We start from the raw sequence: 24,249 nt of genomic DNA on the forward strand, positions 1-24,249 counted from the left end.
CAAGTAAAGTTAAAGGCAAGTTTGTATTTCAGTATAGCTATACTAAATTATAGCAACTCCATGAGGTTACGCTATTACAAACATGGCTAAAAATGCACTGAAAAGAATACATTTGTGTGGCACCCCACCAGTCTTCCAATGCCAATGGAAAAGTTTAAGCACGATTAGAATCTTGGCTCAGAGACCTAGATCTTTTTATGTCAATACATTTCTCCCTAGGGGTAAGTAAGGTACTTTCAAAGGACATCCATTCTTTGAAGTCAGTTAGAAAATTACTGCTGCAAGGTACTAAATAGTACTGCAGTAGACTTACAGAGATAATGTACAGCTGCAATGTGTTCATTATGCCAGGATGTAATTTACCTTTCAGCACATACTGCTTCCCTCTGTGCACGCCCTGGCTCATGGGAGTTTGGGAATAACCAATTGTGATCCAGTTTCCACTGGGTTTCTCTCTCAATGTTCACACTGGGCATGAATTGTACCCAGATACTCCCTCTCAAATATTAAAGAAAACTAGTCACCAGTGGTTCCCACGGATTGGTCTAGGGGTAGGGACATTAAAAATTGTTAAATTGACTCCCACTCATTATCAGACATCATAGGATCCAAAAAGAAATGTTCAAAAATGTATCTGGTTGTTTCCACATAGTTTTAAAAACAATCAATATATCTACTGATCTACATATTTCCTTTTTAAAATTTTCTGAGGTAGAGAGTTTTAATGACCAAAAAGAAAAGGGTAGGTGGGACTCATCAACTGTTTTCTACTTCCTGCCACCAAGAATTAGCTTTAGTCCTGTTAAAGGTTTTGGACTAAAATAGTGCAACTCAGTGAAACTCAGTGCTCTAAGTTCTATTGATACCAAAGCAGTAATTATGTCATATTAGTCCATCAATGAATATAAAATGCAAAGTTGTTCATGATTATGTTTGTGTGCAAACTTCCAAGTATACAGACATACCAGGACCTACTTGAGGAAGTGGAAGAACAGGCTATGGAGGAAACAGAGATAGACATTAAAAAATGTCTCTTTTATTTATTGCAGTCTGCTTACTGCCCCATGAGATCAAGAATCCTGCTCATTAAACAGTCAAACTTTACACTTATTTGCACAATAGAACATAAAATATATTTTATCACTTCCCCCCCTTCCCCCAAAAAAATACAGTTTAATTCTTTTAAATACTTGGGTATGATTCAGTTAAAAAGGGCACAGTTAAAAAGGCTTTATGAAGATGATAAAATGTAATCCAAACAACACCCATATGACATCATTATAGTAGATGTTTGTACCACAATGTATAAATGTAACAAGATTCAAAATTGCATATGAAAAATTTGGGACTTGATTTATTCTGGGCTTTTATGCTATAGAAATTTAACAGGAAGCTGTGGGCCAATAGTTGGATACAGGATGGAGAAAGTGTCTGGGTTCTGGGTTTGAAGTTGACACCGTTCCTCCACCGTACATTTTCTGGCTTTGGATGCCTTGATTTAGTATTGATGGCTGGCAAAGAGCTTCTGGTATTTAAACAAATAGAGTCTGTACTTACCTATAATAGAGTCTGGCTCAAAGACTGCCATTCTAAATTCTATTTTATTCTGTGTAATTTACTTCTTAGTCACAATTATTCAAGAAGGGTACACTCATTAGATAAGTGATTTCCATTTGCATAAGCACATTGGTAAAAAAAAAAAAATTGCAAGTATGTGTTCCCAGGTATTATGTAATAAGACACCTGGAGTTAATTATTTGCATTGTCTTTTTAGAAAAAGTTTGAGAACTGTTTTCATGCATGCAAGCAAAAACAGCATGTCATAATGGCTTAGGGCAGAGAGCTAAAGGGGCTGCTTCCTTTATAATAGATGTGCAAAGAGTTATGCTCCAATTTCTTCTTACTCTTCCACCTGGTTACCCAGCATTTGTTCTTCAAAGGTATTCTAACCAAATGATTCAAAGAAGAGTTTAGCATCAAATATGATGTCTCCAGGGAGGTAAGATTTAGAGAGTCTGGGATGCTATCAAAAACCACTCTGGAAACTTTCATTTTCTGCTTAATATAATGTCTGTGTATGAGGGGATAAATAGTAATGAACCTGTGTGATAGCTGAAACAATGAAGTTTATGTAAAAGGCCAGGGCAGGTGTCTCAGTCTTATAGTTCAAAGTGTGAAGGGTAATATAATTTGAACTTTAAGGTTTTAGAAAGAGTGAAATGTTATTTATGCTTGCGTTTTGCATTGTCATTGCCTTTAGGACTTGTTCTTGCTGGCAAAACTGTCTTTTACAACCATATATACTGCCTCCCAACATTAGCACTATACAGACCCGTTTTTTGTTTTTGTTTTAAGTAAAAATAAGAACTAGTTCAAGGGAAAAAAGTGAAAACATAAAACATGAAACATTTCTTATTTATGCTGCATAATTCCCCATCAAAAACTTATAAATACATTAACAGTATATGATACTCCATTCTAGCTGTCTGATCAGCAAGTCCAAAATAAACTTTTTATAATGTTTAAGATGAAAAATGGCAAGTAGGAAAAGAAAGAGTATAGAAAACATTTGTGATGGAGAAAGTGTGGTGAAGGGGAAGATATACAGCAATAATTTATAAATTATTGATAAAGGTATAATAGTACCCTTTAAATATAGTGAAGGGTTTTTTCAGGATATAAGAATACATTCACAACCACTATTTCAATTTTGGGTATGATTCTAACAAGCTTGCATTAAACTGAACATTTTATGGAAAGATATAATGAGAATAATACGCTTACCATCTGTTTTCTTTGAATCATTTCCGATGTTAGAGTGATCCTTCTTGTCTGTCTTATTTTTACCATCTTTCAAGTCACCTGAAAGTAATAAACACGACAAACAGTACATGTATACAGCTGAGGGGGGTGTTATAAGCATCTTTAAACCTGTCAAGGTTTTAAAAAGTACAGCATAATTTTATAGTCACGAGAGTGTATGTATCTGAGTGTAAATATCTTCTGTAATCACGTTAGGTCCTGGAAATTGGATTGTGATGCAGAAATTGAGACTGAAAGTTCTTGTTAAACAGAGTTGTAGTTATGTGTTTATCTTCTAACAGAAGCAGTTAAAATTTACTGTTAGGCTGTGGAGTGAGGAGAAACCCGAGCTAACTGTAAGTTCTACCAATTAATAGCTATTTAACTTCCCTGTGCTTCAGTTTTCTTATCTGCAAAATGGGTATGTTAACACCTATCTTATAGGCATATTGGATAAATTAGAAGGCATATCACTCAATACAGTTGTTATTATTCTACAACAGAGCTACAAATAGTATTTTAATAAAAGATCTTGTCAAAGTGTAGTTTGTAAAAGTTGTAAAACGCTATCCTTAGAAAGAACACGTGTCAAAAATGTATTTAACCCACTTATGAGGGAATAGTAAGAAGGTTCCAAGAATACTGGGGCTGGGTATTGATGAGTATTTTAGAAACATGTGAAAATACATTTGCTAGGTTAGAGACAAAACTGGTTATATCCTACAGGGCAATAAAACCATAACTTTTGGGGTTATCTTCTCTCTCAATCAAAAATCTATAAATTAGCATATAACTTCACAGTACCTAGGCTTGAATCAAATAGTAAATAAAGTTAAACACAGTCATGTTCTTCAAGAGCATCAGTCAGCAAATTAAGGCCCCTGGGTCAATGGTGCCCACCACCAATTATGGCAATAAAGTTTTCTTGAAACATGGCCACACTTATTCATTTACATATTGTCTTTGGCTGCTCTCATGCTGCAATAGCTAAACTGAATAGTTGCCAAGAGCCAGGCAAAGCCAGAAATATTTTCTATTTGGTCCTTTACACTAAAACAGTGCTGCACCCCTATCTAAAATAATTTAATAATCCCTGGGCATGTGTGTTCAACAATATGCCAGTATGACATGGAAAGGTCGGGGACCTCTTCCCCCAGCCTCATTTTCAAGTGTTGGATATCTTCGTACCAGTCTTAATAATGGAAGCTTTCTTTTTAGCCTGGATAAAACCAAGAATACATTCTCACTCAAATACTGGTACTTACTGAAGTCAAAAGATCCTAATAATAATTGGAGCGAGCTGGGCCTCCAAGGAATGTGTATGAGGGACAGGATTTACTCTTGTTTACTTTATTTTTGCCAGGCAGTGTGCTAAATGCTTTGCATGCATCATTTTATTAAATCTTCTAATAGCTCCATTATGAAGGTACTATCATTGAAAGTAGACAGCTTCATCAAAGATTCATTCGCTAAATGTCCTATTTGTTAAATTTGCTGAATAAACCACTTACCAAATGATTGAGGATGTTTTCCAAATTTGAGTTTTTTTCTTGAGGTTCCTGCAGCCAGTTGCACAGACACAGGCCATTCCATCTATGTCAAGGGGTATGGACTGCCGACTCACACGTTTTGTACCCCACCCTGAACTCACATCTGCCCCAACTTTGCACCTGGATCTCCCTCTTGCAGCAAAACTACCAGGCCTTCAGCTATAGTATTTGCAACTTCTCTATGAAGCTCAAGTTTTAGATTTCAGACTTCTGTTTACTGTTTCCATTTCTAAATGCCTTTGGCCTATGAATTTATAAAGAAATGATTATCTAAGGATGATTCAGGACCATTTGGGGCTGTGATATATTCTACAAACCACATACTTTCAATGGAATTTGACAAATACTAAGCTAAGCTAGAAGTCAATAAATTTTCCAGGTTCCCTCTCATTCTTAATTCTGAAATGGGATGGACTGTGATATGGTTTGGCTGTGGCCCCACAAAAATCTAATCTTTAATTGTACCTCCCATAATTCCCATGTGTTGTGGGAGGAACCCAGTGGAAGACACTTGAATCATGGGGGCAGTTTCCCCCATACTGTTCTTGTGGTAATGAATAAGTCTCACGAGATCTGATGGCTTTATAAGGGAAAACCCCTTTTGCTTGGTTCTCATTCTTTCTTGCCACCACCATGTAAGACGTGCCTTTCACTTTCCACCATGATTGTGAAGCCTCCCCAACCACATGGACCTGTGAGTCCATTAAGCCTCTTTTTCTTTATAAATGACCCAGTCTTGGGTATGTCTTTATCAGCACTGTGAAAACAGACTAATACAGACTGGCTGGAAGAATTGAGGAGCAGGGGAGTCTACTCTGGCCAGGGTCCAAACCGGAGGATTTTAAGTAGAGGAGATGGTCATCACCTCTTCCACCACCAAAAGAGAAGAAATCCTTTAGAGGTCCCACGAAACAGTCCAAATACTGGCTTTTCCCTATTTTAAGGAAGCCAGAGATGTACTCAAGCATCTTGAGCCCTGTAGTCAAACTAGTTCCTTCTAGTTCTTTCTTCCCTCAGCGAGCCTCCACACTCTTAATGCATGCTTTTTAAGCCTTCTGGGTTGCTCTGAACTGGAGCTTTACCCACAGCTACAGCAACACCAGGATGTCTTCTGGAAGTCGTGGAGACGGTTACCTTTGCTGGTTGCTAACCAGCAGCCCATGATGGTCCCTGTTCTCAGCCAGGGATGGGGAGGCTGTGGGAGGAAGTCACCTCAACAAGAACAAAGATTAGAAGATCCTGTCACTGCCAATGGGTGTCCAAACCTTGAGAACCTCCTCCCTCACCAACATCCTTCAGCTCTAACTTGGAAGATATCCTGGGCACCCCACAAAGAAGGAGGCTGGTACAGTGACACATGCTTATTTGATGATGTTGCCTGAGCAAAACCCATTAGGTAATTTCCCATGGGTTGTATCTGGAGCAATGACTGATGTGAGTTGTTACTCAATAAACAAGGGGAAGTGAAAAGACTTTCTGTGCAGTTATAAATCATTTTAATTAGGCTGCTGTAATACAGTCCTGAACCACCATTAGCCTTTCTTATTATTGCTCTAAACTGATTTCTTTTCCCACCTCTCATTTACAGCTTACTTTTTAAGGGAAATGGTAGACTGTTGCTTATTTCAGGAAATACGCACACTTGTGAAATCAAGCCAGCCTCGTTGACTCAGGTTCCTGTTTTGTTTCTTTCAGGCTTTCCCCTTAACCAACTTCAAAATGAATTATTATTTCCACATCTGCCCTCTCTGGGTCTTTGTTTCCCTATGGTAGAATTCATATTTTTCCTTGTGACTGGCTTATTTGCATTTATTGGTTTCTCCCACTGACTAGACCTGGGGTTGGCAAACTATGGCCCATGGGTCAAACCTGGTCCCGCTGCCTGTTTTTTTATGACCTACAAACTAAGAATGGCTTTTACATTTTTAAGTGGTTAAAACAAGACAAAAATTTTATAACATATGATATTACATAGAATTCAAACTTTAATTTCTATAAAGTTTTATTGGAAAACAGGCTAACTCGTTTGTTTGCATATTATTTGTGGCTGCTTTAAAATGGCAATGTTGAGTAGTTGCAATAGAGACCTTACCTCCTGCAAAGCCTAAAATACTTACTATCTTGTCCCTTATAGAAAAAGCATGCCATTCCCTGGAATAAGTATATTGTAAATCTCTTATAAACAGCAATTAAGTTTCCACATTTCTCTGATTGTCCCTCTCCCTGAAGGCACCAAACTACAGGTACATGCTGCTTACAGAACAGAGCACTGGGACTCACGCAGATCAGAGTTTAACCTGAGATCTCTACTTAATGGTTGCTTGACTTTACACAAGTGATTTCACTTATCTGAGTCTCAATGTTCCCACCCACAACGTGGGAATGAGTGTTTCTACCTCACAGAGTTGTTAGAACTTTTACATGATTTAATGTAGATAGAATCTCAAGTAAAATGTCTGACACATGTTAAGCATTCAATAAAATGGTAGTATTATTGTTATTGCTTTTACTAAGGGAAAGACATTTCTTTTTTTTTTTTTTTTATACTTTAAGTTCTAGGATACATGTGCATAATGTGCAGGTTTGTTACATATGTATACTTGTGCCATGTTGGTGTGCTGCACCCATCAACTCATCCTTTACATCAGGTATAACTCCCAATGCAATCCCTCCCCCCTCCCCCCTCCCCATGATAGGCCCCGGTGTGTGATGTTCCCCTTCCTGAGTCCAGGTGATCTCATTGTTCAGTTCCCACCTATGAGTGAGAACATGTGGTATTTGGTTTTCTGTTCTTGCAATAGTTTGCTGAGAATTATGGTTTCCAGCTGCATCCATGTCCCTACAAAGGACACAAACTCATCCTTTTTTATGGCTGCATAGTATTCCATGGTGTATATGTGCCACATTTTCTTAATCCAGTCTGTTACTGATGGACATTTGGGTTGATTCTAAGTCTTTGCTATTGTGAATAGTGCCGCAATGAACATATGTGTGCATGTGTCTTTATAGCAGCATGATTTATAATCCTTTGGGTATATACCCAGTAATGGGATGGCTGGGTCATATGGTATTTCTAGTTCTAGATCCTTGAGGAATTGCCATACTGTTTTCCATAATGGTTTAACTAGTTTATAGTCCCACCAACAGTGTAAAAGTGTTCCTATTTCTCCACATCCTCTCCAGTACCTGTGGTTTCCTGACTTTTTAATGATCGCCATTCTAACTGGTGTGAGATGGTATCTCATTGTGGTTTTGATTTGCATTTCTCTGATGGCCAGTGATGATGAGCATTTTTTCAAGTGTCTGTTGGCTGTATGAATGTCTTCTTTTGAGAAATGTCTGTTCATATCCTTTGCCCACTTTTCGATAGGGTTGTTTGTTTTTTTCTTGTAAATTTGTTTGAGTTCTTTGTAGGTTCTGGATATTAGCCCTTTGTCAGATGAGTAGATTGCAAAACTTTTCTCCCATTCTGTAGGTTGCCTGTTCACTCTGATGGTAGTTTCTTTTGCTGTGCAGAAGCTCTTTAGTTTAATTAAATCTCATTTGTCAATTTTGGCTTTTGTTGCCATTGCTTTTAGTGTTTTAGACATGAAGTCCTTGCCCATGCCTATGTCCTGAATGGTATTTCCTAGGTTTTCTTCCAGGGTTTTTATGGTATTAGGTCTAACATTTAAGTCTGTAATCCATCTTGAATTAATTTTCATATAAGGAGTAAGGAAAGGATCCAGTTTCAGCTTTCTACTTATGGCTAGCCAATGAACTTCCATTCACAATTGCTTCAAAGAGAATAAAATACCTAGGAATCCAACTTACAAGGGATGTAAGGGCCTCTTCAAGGAGAACTACAAACCACTGCTCAGTGAAATAAAAGAGGACACATACAAATGGAAAAACATACCATGCTCATGGATAGGAAGAATCAATATCGTGAAAATGGCCATACTGCCCAAGGTAATTTATAGATTCAATGCCATCCCCATCAAGCTACCAATGAGTTTCTTCACAGAATTGGAAAAAACTGCTTTAAAGTTCATATGGAACCAAAAAAGAGCCTGCATTGCCAAGACAATTCTAAGTCAAAAGAACAAAGCTGGAGGCATCACGCTACCTGACTTCAAACTATACTACAAGGCTACCGTAACCAAAACAGCCTGGTACTGGTACCAAAACAGAGATATAGGCCAATGGAATAGAACAGAGTCCTCAGAAATAATACCACACATCTACAGCCATCTGATCTTTGACAAACCTCAGAAAAACAAGAAATGGGGAAAGGATTCCCTATTTAATAAATGGTGCTGGGAAAATTGGCTAGCCATAAGTAGGGAAAGACATTTCTAACCCACTCTGTTAAAAAAAAAAAAAAAAAAAACCAGAGGGAAGAAACATACCTTGCCTTTCTCACCACCCCTTACATGTTACTCTTTTGAGAGGAGTGATTATTTATCTAGGAGGTAGGGTTGAGCATGCACAGCCCAGCCCAGCCACCCACATCCCAGCCTGCTTTGAGGTATGTTTTCTGTAAGACACACACCTTTTCTGTCACTTTAGAAGCACCCTGCGAGGGCGCTGGGGTGGGGTAAGAGTCCTGTGCCTGGCTATACAGTGTCTGGTTGTGTAAATTCATTTCAGAGTAAAATGTAAAGAAGCCCATGTATACAGCAGACCAACTCTGTGTTTCCCAAGTCAGCTCCAGTTTTAGTGGAGCTGATGTCTTGATCATTGACTTTCTGATTTTGTTACCTGTCTCTCAGTTGGTTCAGACCTCAGAAGGGGTAGCAAGGAGGGGCCTGCACTGCCCTCTAAAACATTAACAGGTACATAATAAATTCTTGTTTTAAAAAATTTTTGTATGAACATGTTTTTATTTTTTAAAATTTTTACTTCCATAGGTTTTTGGGAAAAAGGTGTTGTTTGGTTATATAAGTAAGGTGAGTTGTGAGACTTTGGTATACCCATCACCTGAGCAGTATACACTGAACCCATTTTGTAGTCTTTTATCCCTCACACCCCTCCCACCCTTTCCCCCAAGTCCCCAAAGTCCATTGTATCATTCTTATGCTTTTGCATCCTTATAGCTTAGTTCCCACTTATGTGCGAGAACATACGATGTTTGGTTTTCCATTCCTGAGTTAATTCACTTAGAATAATGGTCTCCAATTCCATCCAGGTTGCTGTGAATGCCATTATTTCATTCATTTTTATGGCTGAATAGTATTCCATTTCTCTCTCTCTCTCACTCTCTCTCTCTCTCTCTCTCTCTCTCTCACACACACACACACACACACACACACACACACACACACACACACACACATATATATATATATTACAATTTCTTTATCCATTCATGGATTGATGGGCATTTGGGCTGGTTGCATATTTTTGCAATTGTGAATTGTGCTGCTATAAACATGAGTGTGCAAGTATCTTTTTCATATGACTTCTTTTCCTCTGGGTAGATACCCAGGAGTGGGATTGCTGGATCAAATGGTAGTTTGGGTACATGAAAAATTCTTATTAAATTCTTCAGAACTTTTTTTTTCTGGACTATGATGCACTTGAATACAAAGCAAATGAATTAAGAGCAGTCTCCAGAAGGGGGCAGGACAAGTCGGGACAATGGCCTTCTGTGCCTCCTAGGGTGGTCACCAGGGTTAACTGAAATAATTTTTGAAAGGTTCCTGGAATGTGATATAAGCTATCATTATTATTACATGTGTTAAAATATTGCTCTCTGATTATGTTATAAATGGTTAATTATAAAAATAATTGGAGAACATCATGCTAAGCACTTTCTACATATAGAAATCATTGACCACGGCCCTGTAGCATAATAGCTAGAACACAGTTCTGAGTAGATTACCTGGCCCCACCAGGCAGGCAAGAGAATGAATATGTAAAAAGAGAACTTAAAACAGCATCTAGTGTGCTTTCGATACACGCTATTTGTTGTTATTCTCTTCATTGTTTTTACCATCATGAGTATTACTGAAGGTTCCATGAGGCCTGTGCTGTGAACAGGTATTACTATATACATTGTGTAGAAACAGTAGACGGTTAAGTAGCCTGGCCAAGGACACTGAAAAGGGAGAAGCACAGCTTGACTTGAGTCTAGGTCTGTTAACTGCTATATTAACTTGCTATTCAGCCACAACCTGGCAATTGCAAGCTCTGGAGACTCAGAACTTCCTGCCCACCCCTAATCAAGGGAACCAAGTCAAAGCCCTGTGTACATGCTCATCTTGTTCTCTACACTCAGAAGTCTCTTTTGCCCATCTGACCAGCCAACTTCAGCATTCAAAACCCCATCTTGAAGCCTACTCTGACATTTATCCCATTTTATAAACCCCAGTCCCCAAAAAGCGAATGTCTTTCTCTCCACATGTTTCCTGGGCATTTTATCTGCCATGCCACTACTTTCTTTTGCTCACATTTCACTAGAAATATTTGTGAGGATGTCTCTATCCCCTTTGATATTTTGGGTTTCTTGTGGCCTTTCCATTTCTAAATCCCTGGTGCTAAGCATGGTGCTTGGCACATAGTTGTTAATCGATATTTGTTTCATTAAATATAAGAAATCAATAACTATATGCACACTATGGTGACCAGCTTACCCCAGTTTGCCTGGAGCTTTTCTGTTTTTAAAACAGAAAGCTCTGTGTCTCCTAGTCCCAGGTAAACTGGAACAGCTTGTTCCCCTAAAGTATACACTTGTACACATATAGATACACAGATACCTATTACAGGAATAGGCTCAGGCAAACCTGAGGCCTGACCCTCATAGGGGGATGGTACATATGGGAAAATGACTTTCCATTCACCCACTTTGCACTCAGGACTATGCTGGGGTTGTTAATGGTAATTTCCCCCTGGCAGGCAGGCAGGCAGGCACTGGCTAGAGTCTCCAGGGCAGCTAGAAACGGCCAGAAAGGTATAAATCTCCCTGAAGAGGATGGCACAGGTGAGCTGGTGGCTGCTTCTGCTGGGATCCTGCGGCCCAGTGAGGTGAGATCAGCAGGAACTGGATGAGCAGGAAAGCCTTGCCCTGTGAGCTGTCCCCATCAGTGGGGTCGTTTGCCAGTTTCCATTCATCATGTCATTAACTCCTCGAAAACAGCCCTTCACCAGTGCAATTCTACTCACCATTCTGTTGCTGTTCTAACGACTTCTCAGCTTTGGAATTTTTCCCACGAGGGATGTCACTTTTGTTCATCCGTGTTCCACTGACTTGATTCTCAGCTTCTCCAGACGTCTTTTTCTCAGATTTGCCAGATGCGCCTTCTTCAGCCTGGCTTCTGGCTTCCATTTCCTTTTGCTGCTCCTCTGCGGCCAGGCGAGCCTTTTCCTCTGCTTCCTTCTTGGCCTTCTCCTCTGCATCCATGGCAAGTTGGGAAAGGCACAGAAAAGAGAAAAAGAGGTAATGTCATTAGGAGAATGACCTGTTTTAATACGCAAAGAGGATCTAAGGTGTTTACTGAGTGTTTGGGCACATTTTTGCTTAATTCATCAGATTGGCATGTATACTTAGGAAACCAGTAAAATAGGTTCATGATGATGTCATTCTGAAAATAGTCAGTTAGAGGAGGGGTTGGGGAGAAAATAATAAGGATAATAATTAATAAACCAATATTGTAATGATATTATTAATATCACCATTATTAATAGCTCCTATTGAGTGTGTTCTCTCTGCCAGGTATTATGCTGAGTGTTTTTTGGGGATTATTTACTTTCACCCTCAAAACAACCTTACAGCAGCTACTATTACTGTGACTCAATTTGACAAATGTGGAAATCAAGGCTGAGAGACATCATAAAACTTTCCCACAGCCACAGTAAAAACTGCAGCTTCCTATGGGCTTGCTTAAGACCTACAGTTTAAACACAAACAATTGATTACAAAACAAAACAAAAAGGGAAAATATCCGACACTACAGCAATTGAAGACAAACACACTGAGGACACTGTGAATTTAAAACAAGGAAATTGAGCCTTATGAAAAAATCACGGTCTTCAAACTGTCCACAAGGTGAGAGGTAGCCTTTAGTTTGGCCAGGTACCTGGTCTGTGTCTTTCCTTTTAATGAAAAAATGCTAGCATTTCTTCCAATCCAGTCGATTATAAAAGGGCTTGGCTCTGTGCTTACTCAAAACTACAGCAGAATTGCATAGGTTAAGTATTTATGAAAATATTGGTTCATTCATCCAACTCATATTTATTGAGCAGTTGTAGTGTTAAGCACTGTTTTAGGTATGAGGAATACAGCAGCAAGAAAGTCAATTTATAAATAAGAGATCATAATTAAGTAAACAAATGACTAAGATACTTGCATGTTGTAAAAAGTGCTTTGCAGAAAACCAAAGCAGAGTAATATGCTGTAATACAATCAGCATAGGGGAGGGAGATTGCATTAGACAAGGAGGTGGAGAAGGAAGGCCTCCTTGACAAGGTGACATTTAACCAAGTCCTAAATGTTGAAGAGCTGGCCGTGCAATAATCTGGAAAAACAGTATCTCAGCCAGAGGAACTAGAAAATGCAAAGGCCATGAGGTAGAAATGAGCTTGGTATGCTCAAAGAACAATGAGTATGGTTAAAGTAAATTTGACAAGGGCTTAGTGACAGATGGTGTGGTCAAATGACCAACGACAAGCAGGGTTCAGATCATGCAGAGCTTTGCAGGCAATGAGGTGGCATTGCATTGTAGAGAATATCCTACACAGAAGACACTTAACAGAGCCCAATTCTCCCAAGGTTCTAGAGACTCATCCCCTGTAGCACTTAATTCACTCCAAAGGTCTTCCAGCCTGTGCCATAAACTTTCATTGGGAAAATCATTATTACATTTTTCTCCAGATGTGTTTTAAAATGCTCCACACATCATTATCAGGTGTTTTCTTTATTTCCTTTGTGTTAGCCTTGGTCCTGGAAAAAAACTAATGCTCATAAATAATCTATTTGTTTTTAATCTAATGGACACCAGAGTGACTATGCATCTATCATGTTTCCCTTTGTTTTAGCTGCTAAAGAGCTCAAAGTCCAAATTTGGTCCAGGTTCACATGATCATGAGGCTTTATGACATGTGTTTTGTGGAAGTCTATGATATCTGGTTTAGTCTATTTCTCCTGCCTTTATATTTGCTTACCTAAGATGTCTTCCTTAATATATCATGTTTTCATTCATTGATCCATCCATCCATCCATCCATCCATTCATCCATCCATCCATCCACCCATCCATCCAAACCAATGCCCTAGCCTCATCCCCAAACAAATTAAATAAGATTCTGGAGAAGGAAGGGCAATAATAGGGTAGTTTGAATGTTTTCCAGGTGATTTAAACATGCAGAATTGAGAAGCACTGATTTAAATGTTAAATGTTTGCCATTCAGTATTTCATGACATTCTACTTCCCAAAAGAATATATTTGTAATTTACATTGAAAAGGTAAGGAAAGATTTCACAAATAACATAATTATGTACATGTAAAGTATGTCTTCTGGCCTTTATAGAAAGGTACAACTACAGAGTGAAAATGCTCTTGCAGAAGAAGATGGTGAGATGGCATTCTCAGTAGGATGCAGGACCACAGAAGGTCTCCTGGAATATTCACTCGGGCTTTATCTCATCCTTCTTCAGTGACTGAGGATGGGGTTTAAATGTCATCTTTGCAGGTTCCAAGATGGCCAATAGGAACAGCTCCAGTCTGCAGCTCCCAGTGTGAGCAATGCAGAAGATGGGTGATTTCTACATTTCCAACTGAGGTACCAGGTTCATCTCACTGGGGCTTGTCAGACAGTGGGTGCAGTCCACAGAGCAGGGCAGGGCATTGCCACACCCAGGAAGCACAAGGGGTTGGGGAATTCCCTTTCCCAGCAAAGGGAAGCCATAACAGACGGCACCTGGAAAATGGGGTCACTCCCACCCTAATACTGCGCTTTTCCAACTGCCTTAGCAAACGGCACACCAGGAGATTATATCCCTCTCCTGGCTCAGTGGGTCCCACACCCATGGAACTTTGCTCACTGTAGCACAGCAGTCTGAGATCAAACTGCAAGGCAGCAGTGAGGCTGGGGGAGGGGCGTCCGCCATTGCTGAGGCTTGAGTAGGTAAACAAAGCAACCAGGAAGCTCGAATTGGGTGGAGCCCACCACAGCTCAAGGAGGCCTGCCTGCCTTTGTAGACTCCACCTGCGGGGGCAGGGCATAGCTGAATAAAAGGCAGCAGAAACTTCTGCAGACTTAAACGTTCCTGTCTGACAGCTTTGAAGAGAGCAATGGTTCTCTTCTGCATGGAGTTTGAGACCTGAGAACGGACAGACTGCCTCCTCAGGTGGGTCCCTGGCCCCTGAGTAGCCTAACTGGGAGACATCCCCCACAGGGGCCGACTGACACCTCATATGGCTGGTGCCCCTCTGAGATGAAGCTTCCAGAGGAAGGATCAGGCAGCAACATTTGCTCTTCTGCAATAGTTGCTGTTCTGCAGCCTCCGCTGGTGATACCCAGCAAACAGGGTCTGGAGTGGACCTTCTGCAAACTCCAACAGACCTGCAGCTGAGGGTCCTGACTGTTAGAAGGAAAACTAACAAACAGAAAGGACATTGACACCAAAACCCCATCTGTACATCCCCATTATTAAAGACCAAAAGTAGATAAAACCACAAAGATGGATAGAAACCAGAGCAGAAAAGATGAAAATTCTAAAAATCAGAGCGCCTCTTCTCCTTCAAAGGAAAGCAGCTCCTTGCCAGCAACAGAACAAAGCTGGACGGAGAATGACTTTGACGATTTGAGAGAAGAAGGCTTCAGACAATCAATAATAACAAACTTCTTCGAGCTAAAGGAGGATGTTCGAACCCATTGCAAAGAAGCTAAAAACCTTAAAAAAAAAAGATTAAACAAATGGCTAACTAGAATAAACAGTGTAGAGAAGTCCTTAAATGACCTGATGGAGCTGAAAAATATGGCATGAGAACTACGTGAAAAATATGGCTACTGAGAACAAGCTTCAGTAGCCGATTTGATCAAGTGGAAGAAAGGGTATCAGTGATTGAAGATCAAATGAATGAAATTAAGTGAGAAGAGAAATTTAGAGAAAAAAGACTAAAAAGAAACGAGCAAAGCTTCCAAGAAATATGGGACTATGTGAAAAGACCAAATCTACGTCTGCTTGGTGTACCTGAAAGTGATGGGGAGAATGGAACCAAATTGGAAAACACTATTCAGTATATTATCCGGGAGAACTTCCCCAACCTAGCGAGGTAGGCCGACATTCAAATTCAGGAAATACAGAGAACGCCATAAAGATACTCTTTGAGAAGAGCAACCTCAAGACACATAATTGTCAGATTCACCAAAGTTGAAATGAAGGAAAAAATGTTAAGGGCAGCCAGAGAGAAAGATTGGGTTACCCACAAAGGGAAGCCCATTAGACTAACAGCGGATCTCTTGGCAGAAACTTTACAAGCTGGAAGAGAGTGGGGCCAATATTCAACATTCTTAAAGAAAAGAATTTTCAACCCAGAATTTCATATCCAGCCAAACTAAGCTTCATAAGTGAAGGAGAAATAAAATCCTTTACAGACAAGCAAATGCTTAGAGATTTTGTTACCACCAGGCTGCTTTAAAAGAGCTCCTGAAGGAACCACTAAACATGGAAAGGAACAACCAGTACCAGCCACTGCAAAAACATGCCAAATTATAAAGACCATCGATGCTAGGAAGAAACTGCATCAACTAATGAGCAAACTAACCAGCTAACATCATAATGACAGGATCAAATTCACACATAAAAATATTAACCTTAAATGTAAATGGGATAAATGCTCCAATTAAAAGACACAGACTGGTAAACTGGATAAAGAGTCAAGACCCATCAGTGTGTTGTATTCAGGAGACCCATCTCATGTGCAGAGACACACATAGGTCAAAATAAAGGGATGGAGGAAGATCTATCAAGCAAATGGAAAACAAAAAAGAGCAGGGGTTGCAATCCTAGTCCCTGATAAAACAGACTTTAAACCAACGAAGATCAAAAGAGACAAAGAAGGCCATTACGTAATGGTAAAGGAATCAATTCAACAGGAAGAGTTAACTATCCTAAATATATATGCACCCAATACAGGAGCACCCAGATTCATAAAGCAAGTCCTTAGAGACCTACAAAGAGACTTAGACTCCCACACAATAATAATGGGAGACTTTAACACCCCACTGTCAATATTAGACAGATCAATGAGACAGAAAGTTAACAAGGATATCCAGGAATTGAACTCAGCTCTGCACCAAGTGGACCTAATAGACATCTACAGAACTCTCCACCCCAAATCAACAGAATATACATTCTTCTCAGCACCACATCGCACTTATTCCAAAATTGGCCACATAGTTGGAAGTAAAGCACTCCTCAGCAAATGCAAAAGAACAGAAATTATAACAAACTGTCTCTCAGACCACAGTGCAATCAAACTAGAACTCAGGATTAAGAAACTCACTCAAAACCACTCAACTACATGGAAACTGAACAACCTGCTCCTGAATGACTACTGGGTATGTAATGAAATGAAGGCAGAAACAAAGATGTTTTTTGAAACCAATGAGAACAAAGATACAACATACCAGAATCTCTGGGACACATTTAAAGCAGTGTGTAAAGGGAAACTTACAGCACTAAATGCCCACAAGAGAAAGCAGGAAAGATCTAAAATTGACACCCTAACATCACAATTAAAAGAACTAGAGAAGCAAGAGCAAACACATTCAAAAGCTAACAGAAGGCAAGAAATAACTAAGATAAGACCAGAACTGAAGAAGATAGAGACACAAAAAAACCCTTCAAAAAAATCAGTGAATTGGCCGGGCGCAGTGGCTCACGCCTGTAATCCCAGCACTTTGGGAGGCCAAGGCAGGCGGATCACGAGGTCAGAAGATCGAGACCATCCTGGCTAACACGGTGAAACCTGTCTCTACCAAAAATACAAAAAAAGTTAGCTGGGCGTGGTGGCGGGTGCCTGTAGTCCCAGCTATTTGGGAAGCTGAGGTATACTGGAGAACGGTGTGAACCCGGGATGCAGAGCTTGCAGTGAGCTGAGATGGGGCCACTGCACTGCAGCCTGGGTGACAGAGCAAGACTCCGTCTCAAAAAAAAAAAAAAAAAAAAAAAAAGAAAGAAAGAAAAAATCAATGGATCCAGAAGCTGGTTTATATATATACATTAAAAAGGAGCTGAGAACAGCTATTTTGTACACACTCATAGATTCCAATCACAGGATGTACACAGAGAATTCGCTTTTCAGGTCTTAGATTTAGCATCTGCTAGGCTTCTTGACTAGTTGAAAGCAAGAGGTGTGAGGTTCAATTCTGTTTCCTTTGGCTTGCCATGTCAGACTGTCTGCAGTGTTGGGACTTGTGATAAAAAACAACCAAGAGTAAGCAGTTAAGAGTTAAGGCAGAGCAGAACCCTCAAGATCCATACATTTGCTTCCTCCCAGTGGAGAGCCAGTTCTACCCACAATGCATGTCTGCACAGTTTTGGGGAAATACACTGATTTCTTTATTTGTCTTCCTGAATAATGATACTATAGGGTCTCAGTTAAAAATCATATTGGGCTGATTATCCCTTGATATAATTTTCTGAAATGCCTACAACCAGAGAAGGAGAGAGAAAAAAACAGAAAAGAGAGAGAAACTGACCAGAAAACCCAAAATACTATATGAATTTTGACTAGTTCAAATCTCAGTTCTATACAAGAACAAAAGAAAGGTGCTTCTAGACATTTAAGAACTTAGAAGGTGTTCCTGCTTCCTGGAAATTTTAGTGAAAGAAGTGCTCCAGCTGACAGAAAACTTCATTCAACATTAAAAACTCAAAAATGAGAAAAATATGTAAATGAATAATTCTTTATATATTGTAAATCACAATATTCAGTATCAGAATAAAATACTCAAAACAGAAGGAGAAAGGCCAAATACAAGACAATATTATATTATGATCCCAATTTATGGGCAAAATTTTTACTTATACATATTTACAGAAAAGCAAATTAAAAAGAATTACATCAGAATTTTAATAATAGTTATATGTGTCTAGAGAAGTAATGAGCAATTTTCATTTTCTTTTATATATGTATTTTATATTTCAGCATTTGTAACCTAAACGCATTAGTGTTACACCAGAAAATAAGTGTTAAAAAAAGTACTAAATACTGAATGGAAATTAATCAATACTGATCAGACTTGAAAATTGTTATGTCCATACATCTTTGGTTGGGAATAGTGATTTTTAACTCTAAGGGCTATAAAAATATTTATTTAATCTTTCCTAATAATTATCAGTGCTTGCCTACCTAGTTTTGTAAATCAGGTTGGTTAACAAAACCAAGACCCATTTCCAGTGCATTTATTAACAATACATGTTCAAGTGCCCCATGGAGGACAGCCTTTCTTGAAATCAGGGTCATCTGGAAAAAAAGAGCAACAAACAAAACAGCCACCACCAACAGAAAACAGATGCAAACTAGATTTCTTATTAGCACCAGTCAACCAGTCAACAGCATTACTAGGCTGCTAAGAATGTTATAAAATATTAGTTATAAGTTGGTATTTTCACCACCACCTTAACTTTGTATTCAAATCTCTAATTTTCTTTTCCAATTTGCATAAATAACAGCTACTACTTAGGTAACAACCTTGCAGGCTCCTTTCTCAGTGGTTTATAGGTATTATTTCTATTCACCTCAATTCTGTGATGTACATTATCATCCCCAAAGTGAGCCTCAAAGAACCTATCTGAATTTGCCAACAACAACAACAACAAAAAACCCTTGCAAGTCAAGACTCAATTCTCTTTCCCCTTCCCTGCTAATTGAAATGTGCCCTGACAACCAACTTATTCTCCCACAAAATATCCATAACACCAGGCTCTGTGCCTTTGCCCAAGCCCTTTCTTCTTGTTCCCATTTCTAAATACAACCTCATTCAGGTCTTAATCCCAGAAGTCCTGCCACATGATGCCTTCCCAAACGCCCAAGCAGGGCTACAGACAAATTCTTTGTGCTTCCAAAATAGTTCAAACATACAGTATCTCTATCCCCATACCTAATGCATTTAAAAATTATTAGCTGTTTGTTTATCTGTTCTTTTTAAAGGGCCAGTTTTCTCCTGAAACTGTCAAATGCTTCCCCAGGTGATTAGTTTCTGAAGGTAATTTTAGTAAGCCAGATAATTGCAAACAAATTATTTTGAAGTACCTCTTTAAATTGCATGTTGTCAGAAATTGAATTTTCAAGTGTAATGAGTGTAATTGATTATAAGAGAGTGTTTCTTTGCAGATGATGCAGTAGCTGCCATTGCTGTTTGCAATACCTGCCAACAGGGAGGATTCGAATGTTTAAAGCATTTGAATGGACTAGGAGAGGATGCACTTAAAATATGGAAGAGGTGTTGGCTCCCTCCACAGTTCAGGGTGCAACATCTGTCCTGAAATGATAAGGGTTCAATTATGCCCTAAAAGTGCCATAAATATAAACCCTTTGCCTCACCTGAAATGAGCAGCCACTTGAATGGAATTTTATGGACAAGTCACAAAATTGGACAGAATTTTGTGGACAAGCCTTTGAATAACTCCAACAGTGAGGCTGCTTCTTTCCTACACTAGAATAGGAACCCCCACCTCCCACCCTGATGTACAGGAACCAACACTGCTAGAACATGTTCTTACCCACCGTCCCTACCCTTCTCACCCAGTATACTGACACTGGGAGGGTAAAAATGTGAGATGTTGTGTTTGGGGAGAGGATGATGTGTTTTTGTCTGATGTGAAGGCCTAGGGCTTAGGCTGGTGGTGCTGGTGGCAACTTCAGGGCTTTGACCGAACTTCCATTCTTCCTTTGAATGAAACTATATAGTAATGTCTCTTTCCCTCCCCTGCCACAAGACTGTGAGCTTTGAGGGCAAGGATGCCTGTTACTCATCTCTGTACCCTGGGTACCCGGCACAGCCTGGCACACAGTAGGCATGCAATAGATGTTAGCAAAAACTGACTCTTGTTGAGGGCTCACCTCCAGGAAGCTCAGTTCCCTCACTGGGCTCCCAGAGCCACCCATGTATTTGTCCTTACCTTAAATCAGGCATCACAGTGTCAGACCCCTTATCTCAGGTTTGTGCTACCTGTGCACGAGGGCCTCTCTCCCTAATATGATCATGTAGAATGTACCCATCATGGAGGACATGCTCAGTAGTCATAAATGCACACATGAACAAAGGAATTTAAGCTTCCCACATCATACAAATTTCCACCCTTTTCTGCTGACAGTACCAAGGGCCACAATTTTTAGTTTTGATGATGTCTACTTCAGGGAATTTCTGTTTACCAACAATTTACCATCATCTTAGAAGATCATATATATGGTTTGAGCAATGAGTGAAGGGAAACTGAGAATATGAAAGGAATATAGAAATGCATGTAAGAAAATTAAAGCTCCTTATATCCCAACATAATGGCCAAGGCAAGGTGGCTATTAGCAGGTCTTTACTTAGGTAAAAGAAGAAATAAAAGCCTCACAGTTGTGCCACATGATATCAAGTGAAAACGACAAGATGGTTTAGCAGAAATCAAGAAATAATAACACCCATCTCCTGTAGAGTCTTCATACCAGAAAAAGGAGTTTAGTGCCACAGCATAAAGGGCATCATGTCAGGAGGCTTGCAGGTCTGCTGCATTTTATCATGCATTGATTGGTAGATACTATGAAGATCAAAAGATGGTAGATTCTAACATTCAGCAATTTGAATCTGCATCCTGAGCAACTGTGCTTTATTTGTAACACACATAACTCAGGGAAGACAACCTTGTTTTACAACTGGGTGCTGAATTGGCTTGGACAGGTCTGTGGCATGTTACCTTTGGGTACCTTGGCCCTCCATCTCTCCCGATTGATGTGCACCACCTCGGTCCAAGTAGCTTTAAAGCTCTTATAGTCAATGGGAATGACAGAACTGTTGATTGGGGCACTTCCCTCCGAACCAGAGCTCTTGACACCTGATCGCTTGGCATCTGATGAGCTGATGCTATTCAAACTGGAAAACAAAAATATCATACCAAAGAAGAGAGTTAGTGTTTGGAAAATGTCTGCCAATGAACTAGCCTGGGGAGGAGTGGTTAGCACTCATCAAGTTATTGCTGTGAAATTTCTGGGTCCTGAGGTTTATAATTATTCTATTTTCCACATATGACAGGTGGAAAATTCTGAATTTTCAGCAGGAAAAATATCAACATTGCAGTCTCAAGAGTCTCTATATTCTTCATATTTCTTCCTCGCTATTTGGCCTCTTCTCTTTTCCCAATAACCAGAACCCCCTCATGTGAATTTTCTCTGCTCTCTTCTCTGAAACTGACTAATTTGAGCTGGGATATCCACTTAATTCTGCAGTTCACCCATCTGCTTCCACACTGACCACTTTTCCAAGTTACCTAGCAACTTGCTCCTCTTTCTTTCCAGCTCTACCATTCCCCTGCAAGGGTCTTTCTGATCCCAGTATACCAAAGTCCAGGGGAAGTGATAATTTCCTTAAATCGCTGGAAGAAGATGGAAACGTGGACAGCATGGGGATAGTGAGAGACTAGGTCATGCAAAAGACCTTATGGGTAACTTTGTAAATATTAGAAAGTACCATCTTTCTGGAAAATCTCAAAGAAGTAACTACTGCTACCAAGTGGTTAAAGCAATGACTGGTAGGAACACAAATTCATGATGGACTAGACAAGCAGAACATATTTCAGTCACTGCCTGAAGAGCTGTGGGGCCATGGGGACTCTGCCAGGGGCTCTGTCCTCCTTGTTAGCAAACTTAAGAGGGTCTATCCATCTGGAGCATCCCTGGGGTCCCCCTGTCTTTCTTTACTCCTTTTCCTGCTCTTTGCTTCTCCTTTTCCTATTCATTCCATTTCTCTTCTTCCTCCTTTATGACAAAGCCCAATGTTTTACATGAACAAGGAGATTAATAGTAGTAGTAATAGCAGTAGTATATCTAATAAAGACTTTATTTTAGCTAGCACTTCCTCTGTTCTAGACCCTGTTGTAAGGTTTAACATAGATTAAATATCTTATTTAATCTTCCCAGCCACCTCTGAGTATTATAATCCACGTTTTCTCAGATGGGGGAAGTGAGACAATTTGCCTGCGATTGCACAGCTAGTAAGTGATGAGGTCAGGAGTTTTTAACTCTGGCATTCTAACTCTAGAGCCTGTACTCTTTACTGATCTACCCTTGATATAATGATGCGGTGGTAGAAGGTGATTTCAAGCTTTCGATTCTTTTTCTCTACTTCATTCTTTGTGCAAACCTTGAAATGAATGTCAGTTTCATTTCTTTGTAAGTACTCTCGAGGAGTGGTAATGTCTTTGTGGAGTATTACATGAGCAAGGATTGTCTGGGCACAGCAGGTAAACATGCACCAAATGGGGTGGTGGAGGGGCAGCACCAGGTTCCTGCTGGTCATGATTTAGACCTTGGGCACCTCTTAACAGTTTAGCTTAGAGAGTACAGATAATACAATTTCAACTCCTCTGAGAAAAGGAAAGAGGCAGACAAATTTTTATGAGAAGGAGCTAAGGCAAATGTCATTATGACATACCATCCCCATCCCCAGCAAAAGAAGAATTCTATCCTCAAGGACAGGCCAACCTCACCCCCAGCCCTCAGGCTTCCCCACTGACCTTGAACGTCTCTGTCCTGTCCCGCCAGTTTGAGAGGTTTCATCAATTAATGGACTCACAATCTTCTCGGTCATGTCCGTAAGCACAGTGAAGGTGGGTTCCACGATGAAATCAATGAAACCTGGAGGGAAACGGCAATGCTTCAGAGTAACCACATATTACCTTGGGCCTTTCCATACTTTCCAGAAGAAACTGATCTAGAAGCTCCAGATCAGATTACAAGAGAATGGGTTGATCTTATTCACTTTATATATTCCTTGATTTGAATATTACATGTCAGTTTCATTTCTCCTACATAACTTCCTATGACTTTTCAGGATACAGTTCAATAAAGTACCTATGAAATACTCAACACCCACTACAGAACAAGCACTGTGATAGGAACTCTGTAAAAGACTAAGACTGAACAACACAACCAGCCTGAAGTTGTGACATTTGAGCTGAGCCCTTAAGAATGGGTGGAGAGGAAGATGTGGCTATTCACTCTGGGCAGTGGGAATGGAAAAAGCCAAGTGACAGAGATGGGAGGGTGTAAGATGTGTCTGCGGACTGACTAGGGAGTAGGGATTCTTTTGGATTTGTGGAAGGAAAGCTTGGGAAGGCAAGTTATTGACAGCTCTAGGAAGGGAGGCTTCTAAGTATTCAGATAGAGGGTTGGGACTTAAGTAGACACGGGAGGCTCCTGGAGATGTTTGAGCAGCATTGTCATAAGAGTTTTTAAATGTTCTTTGGAAAGTTAATCTGGCAAGATAATAATGAAGAAAGCAGGAAGGGAGAAGGATGAGAAAATCATTTAGAAGCTATTGCAATTGCTAAAAAAAAAAAAAAGATAAAGAAGGCTGGAACCAGTGCCACTATAAAGTGGAAATGCAAAGCAGGCACAGATACCCGTACAGCAGGAGGTGGTACTGCCTCTGTATGGGATCTGCCAAAGACACTCCAACAACAAAGCAGGGAAAACAGAAAATGGAAAGAGAATGTGGCCAAGAAATGACTGGGCTTTGGTTCATATATGCTAGACTTTGAGGTACAGGGGGTGCATCTAGATGGGAGGGGGCAAACAGAGTTGGAAGAAACAGAATTGGAAAGTGAAAAAGGGCTCAGACCTAGAACTATACCTTTGTGAGATCACCATGCTAGAGAGATGGCTGAAGTTGGGCTACAGAGATTGTCCTAACAGCTCAGA

The 24,249-nt window shown here is 39.9% G+C and overlaps 1 protein-coding gene across 11 annotated transcripts in view; it reads right to left on the reverse strand.

Annotated features, from left to right (window-relative positions):
- The window catches only part of LOC105475828 (phosphodiesterase 1C), a 619,857-nt gene that overhangs the window by 56,233 nt on the left and 539,375 nt on the right, over positions 1–24,249 (reverse strand). For 9 of the 11 annotated variants that reach the window (XM_071094997.1, XM_071095005.1, XM_071094998.1 and 6 more), the window contains 4 exons: positions 23,064–23,184; positions 21,249–21,424; positions 11,499–11,726; positions 2,785–2,862 (listed from right to left, as the gene is read on the reverse strand). In XM_071094997.1, the coding sequence (XP_070951098.1) occupies positions 2,785–2,862; positions 11,499–11,726; positions 21,249–21,424; positions 23,064–23,184 (603 nt within the window). Of the gene's footprint in view, positions 1–965; positions 997–2,784; positions 2,863–11,498; positions 11,727–21,248; positions 21,425–23,063; positions 23,185–24,249 lie in introns of all 11 variants that reach the window. The other 2 variants (XM_071095000.1, XM_071095001.1) reach the window with 2 other exon arrangements.

Source organism: Macaca nemestrina, chromosome 4 (genome assembly GCF_043159975.1).
Source record: "Macaca nemestrina isolate mMacNem1 chromosome 4, mMacNem.hap1, whole genome shotgun sequence".
Lineage (NCBI taxonomy): Eukaryota > Metazoa > Chordata > Mammalia > Primates > Cercopithecidae > Macaca > Macaca nemestrina.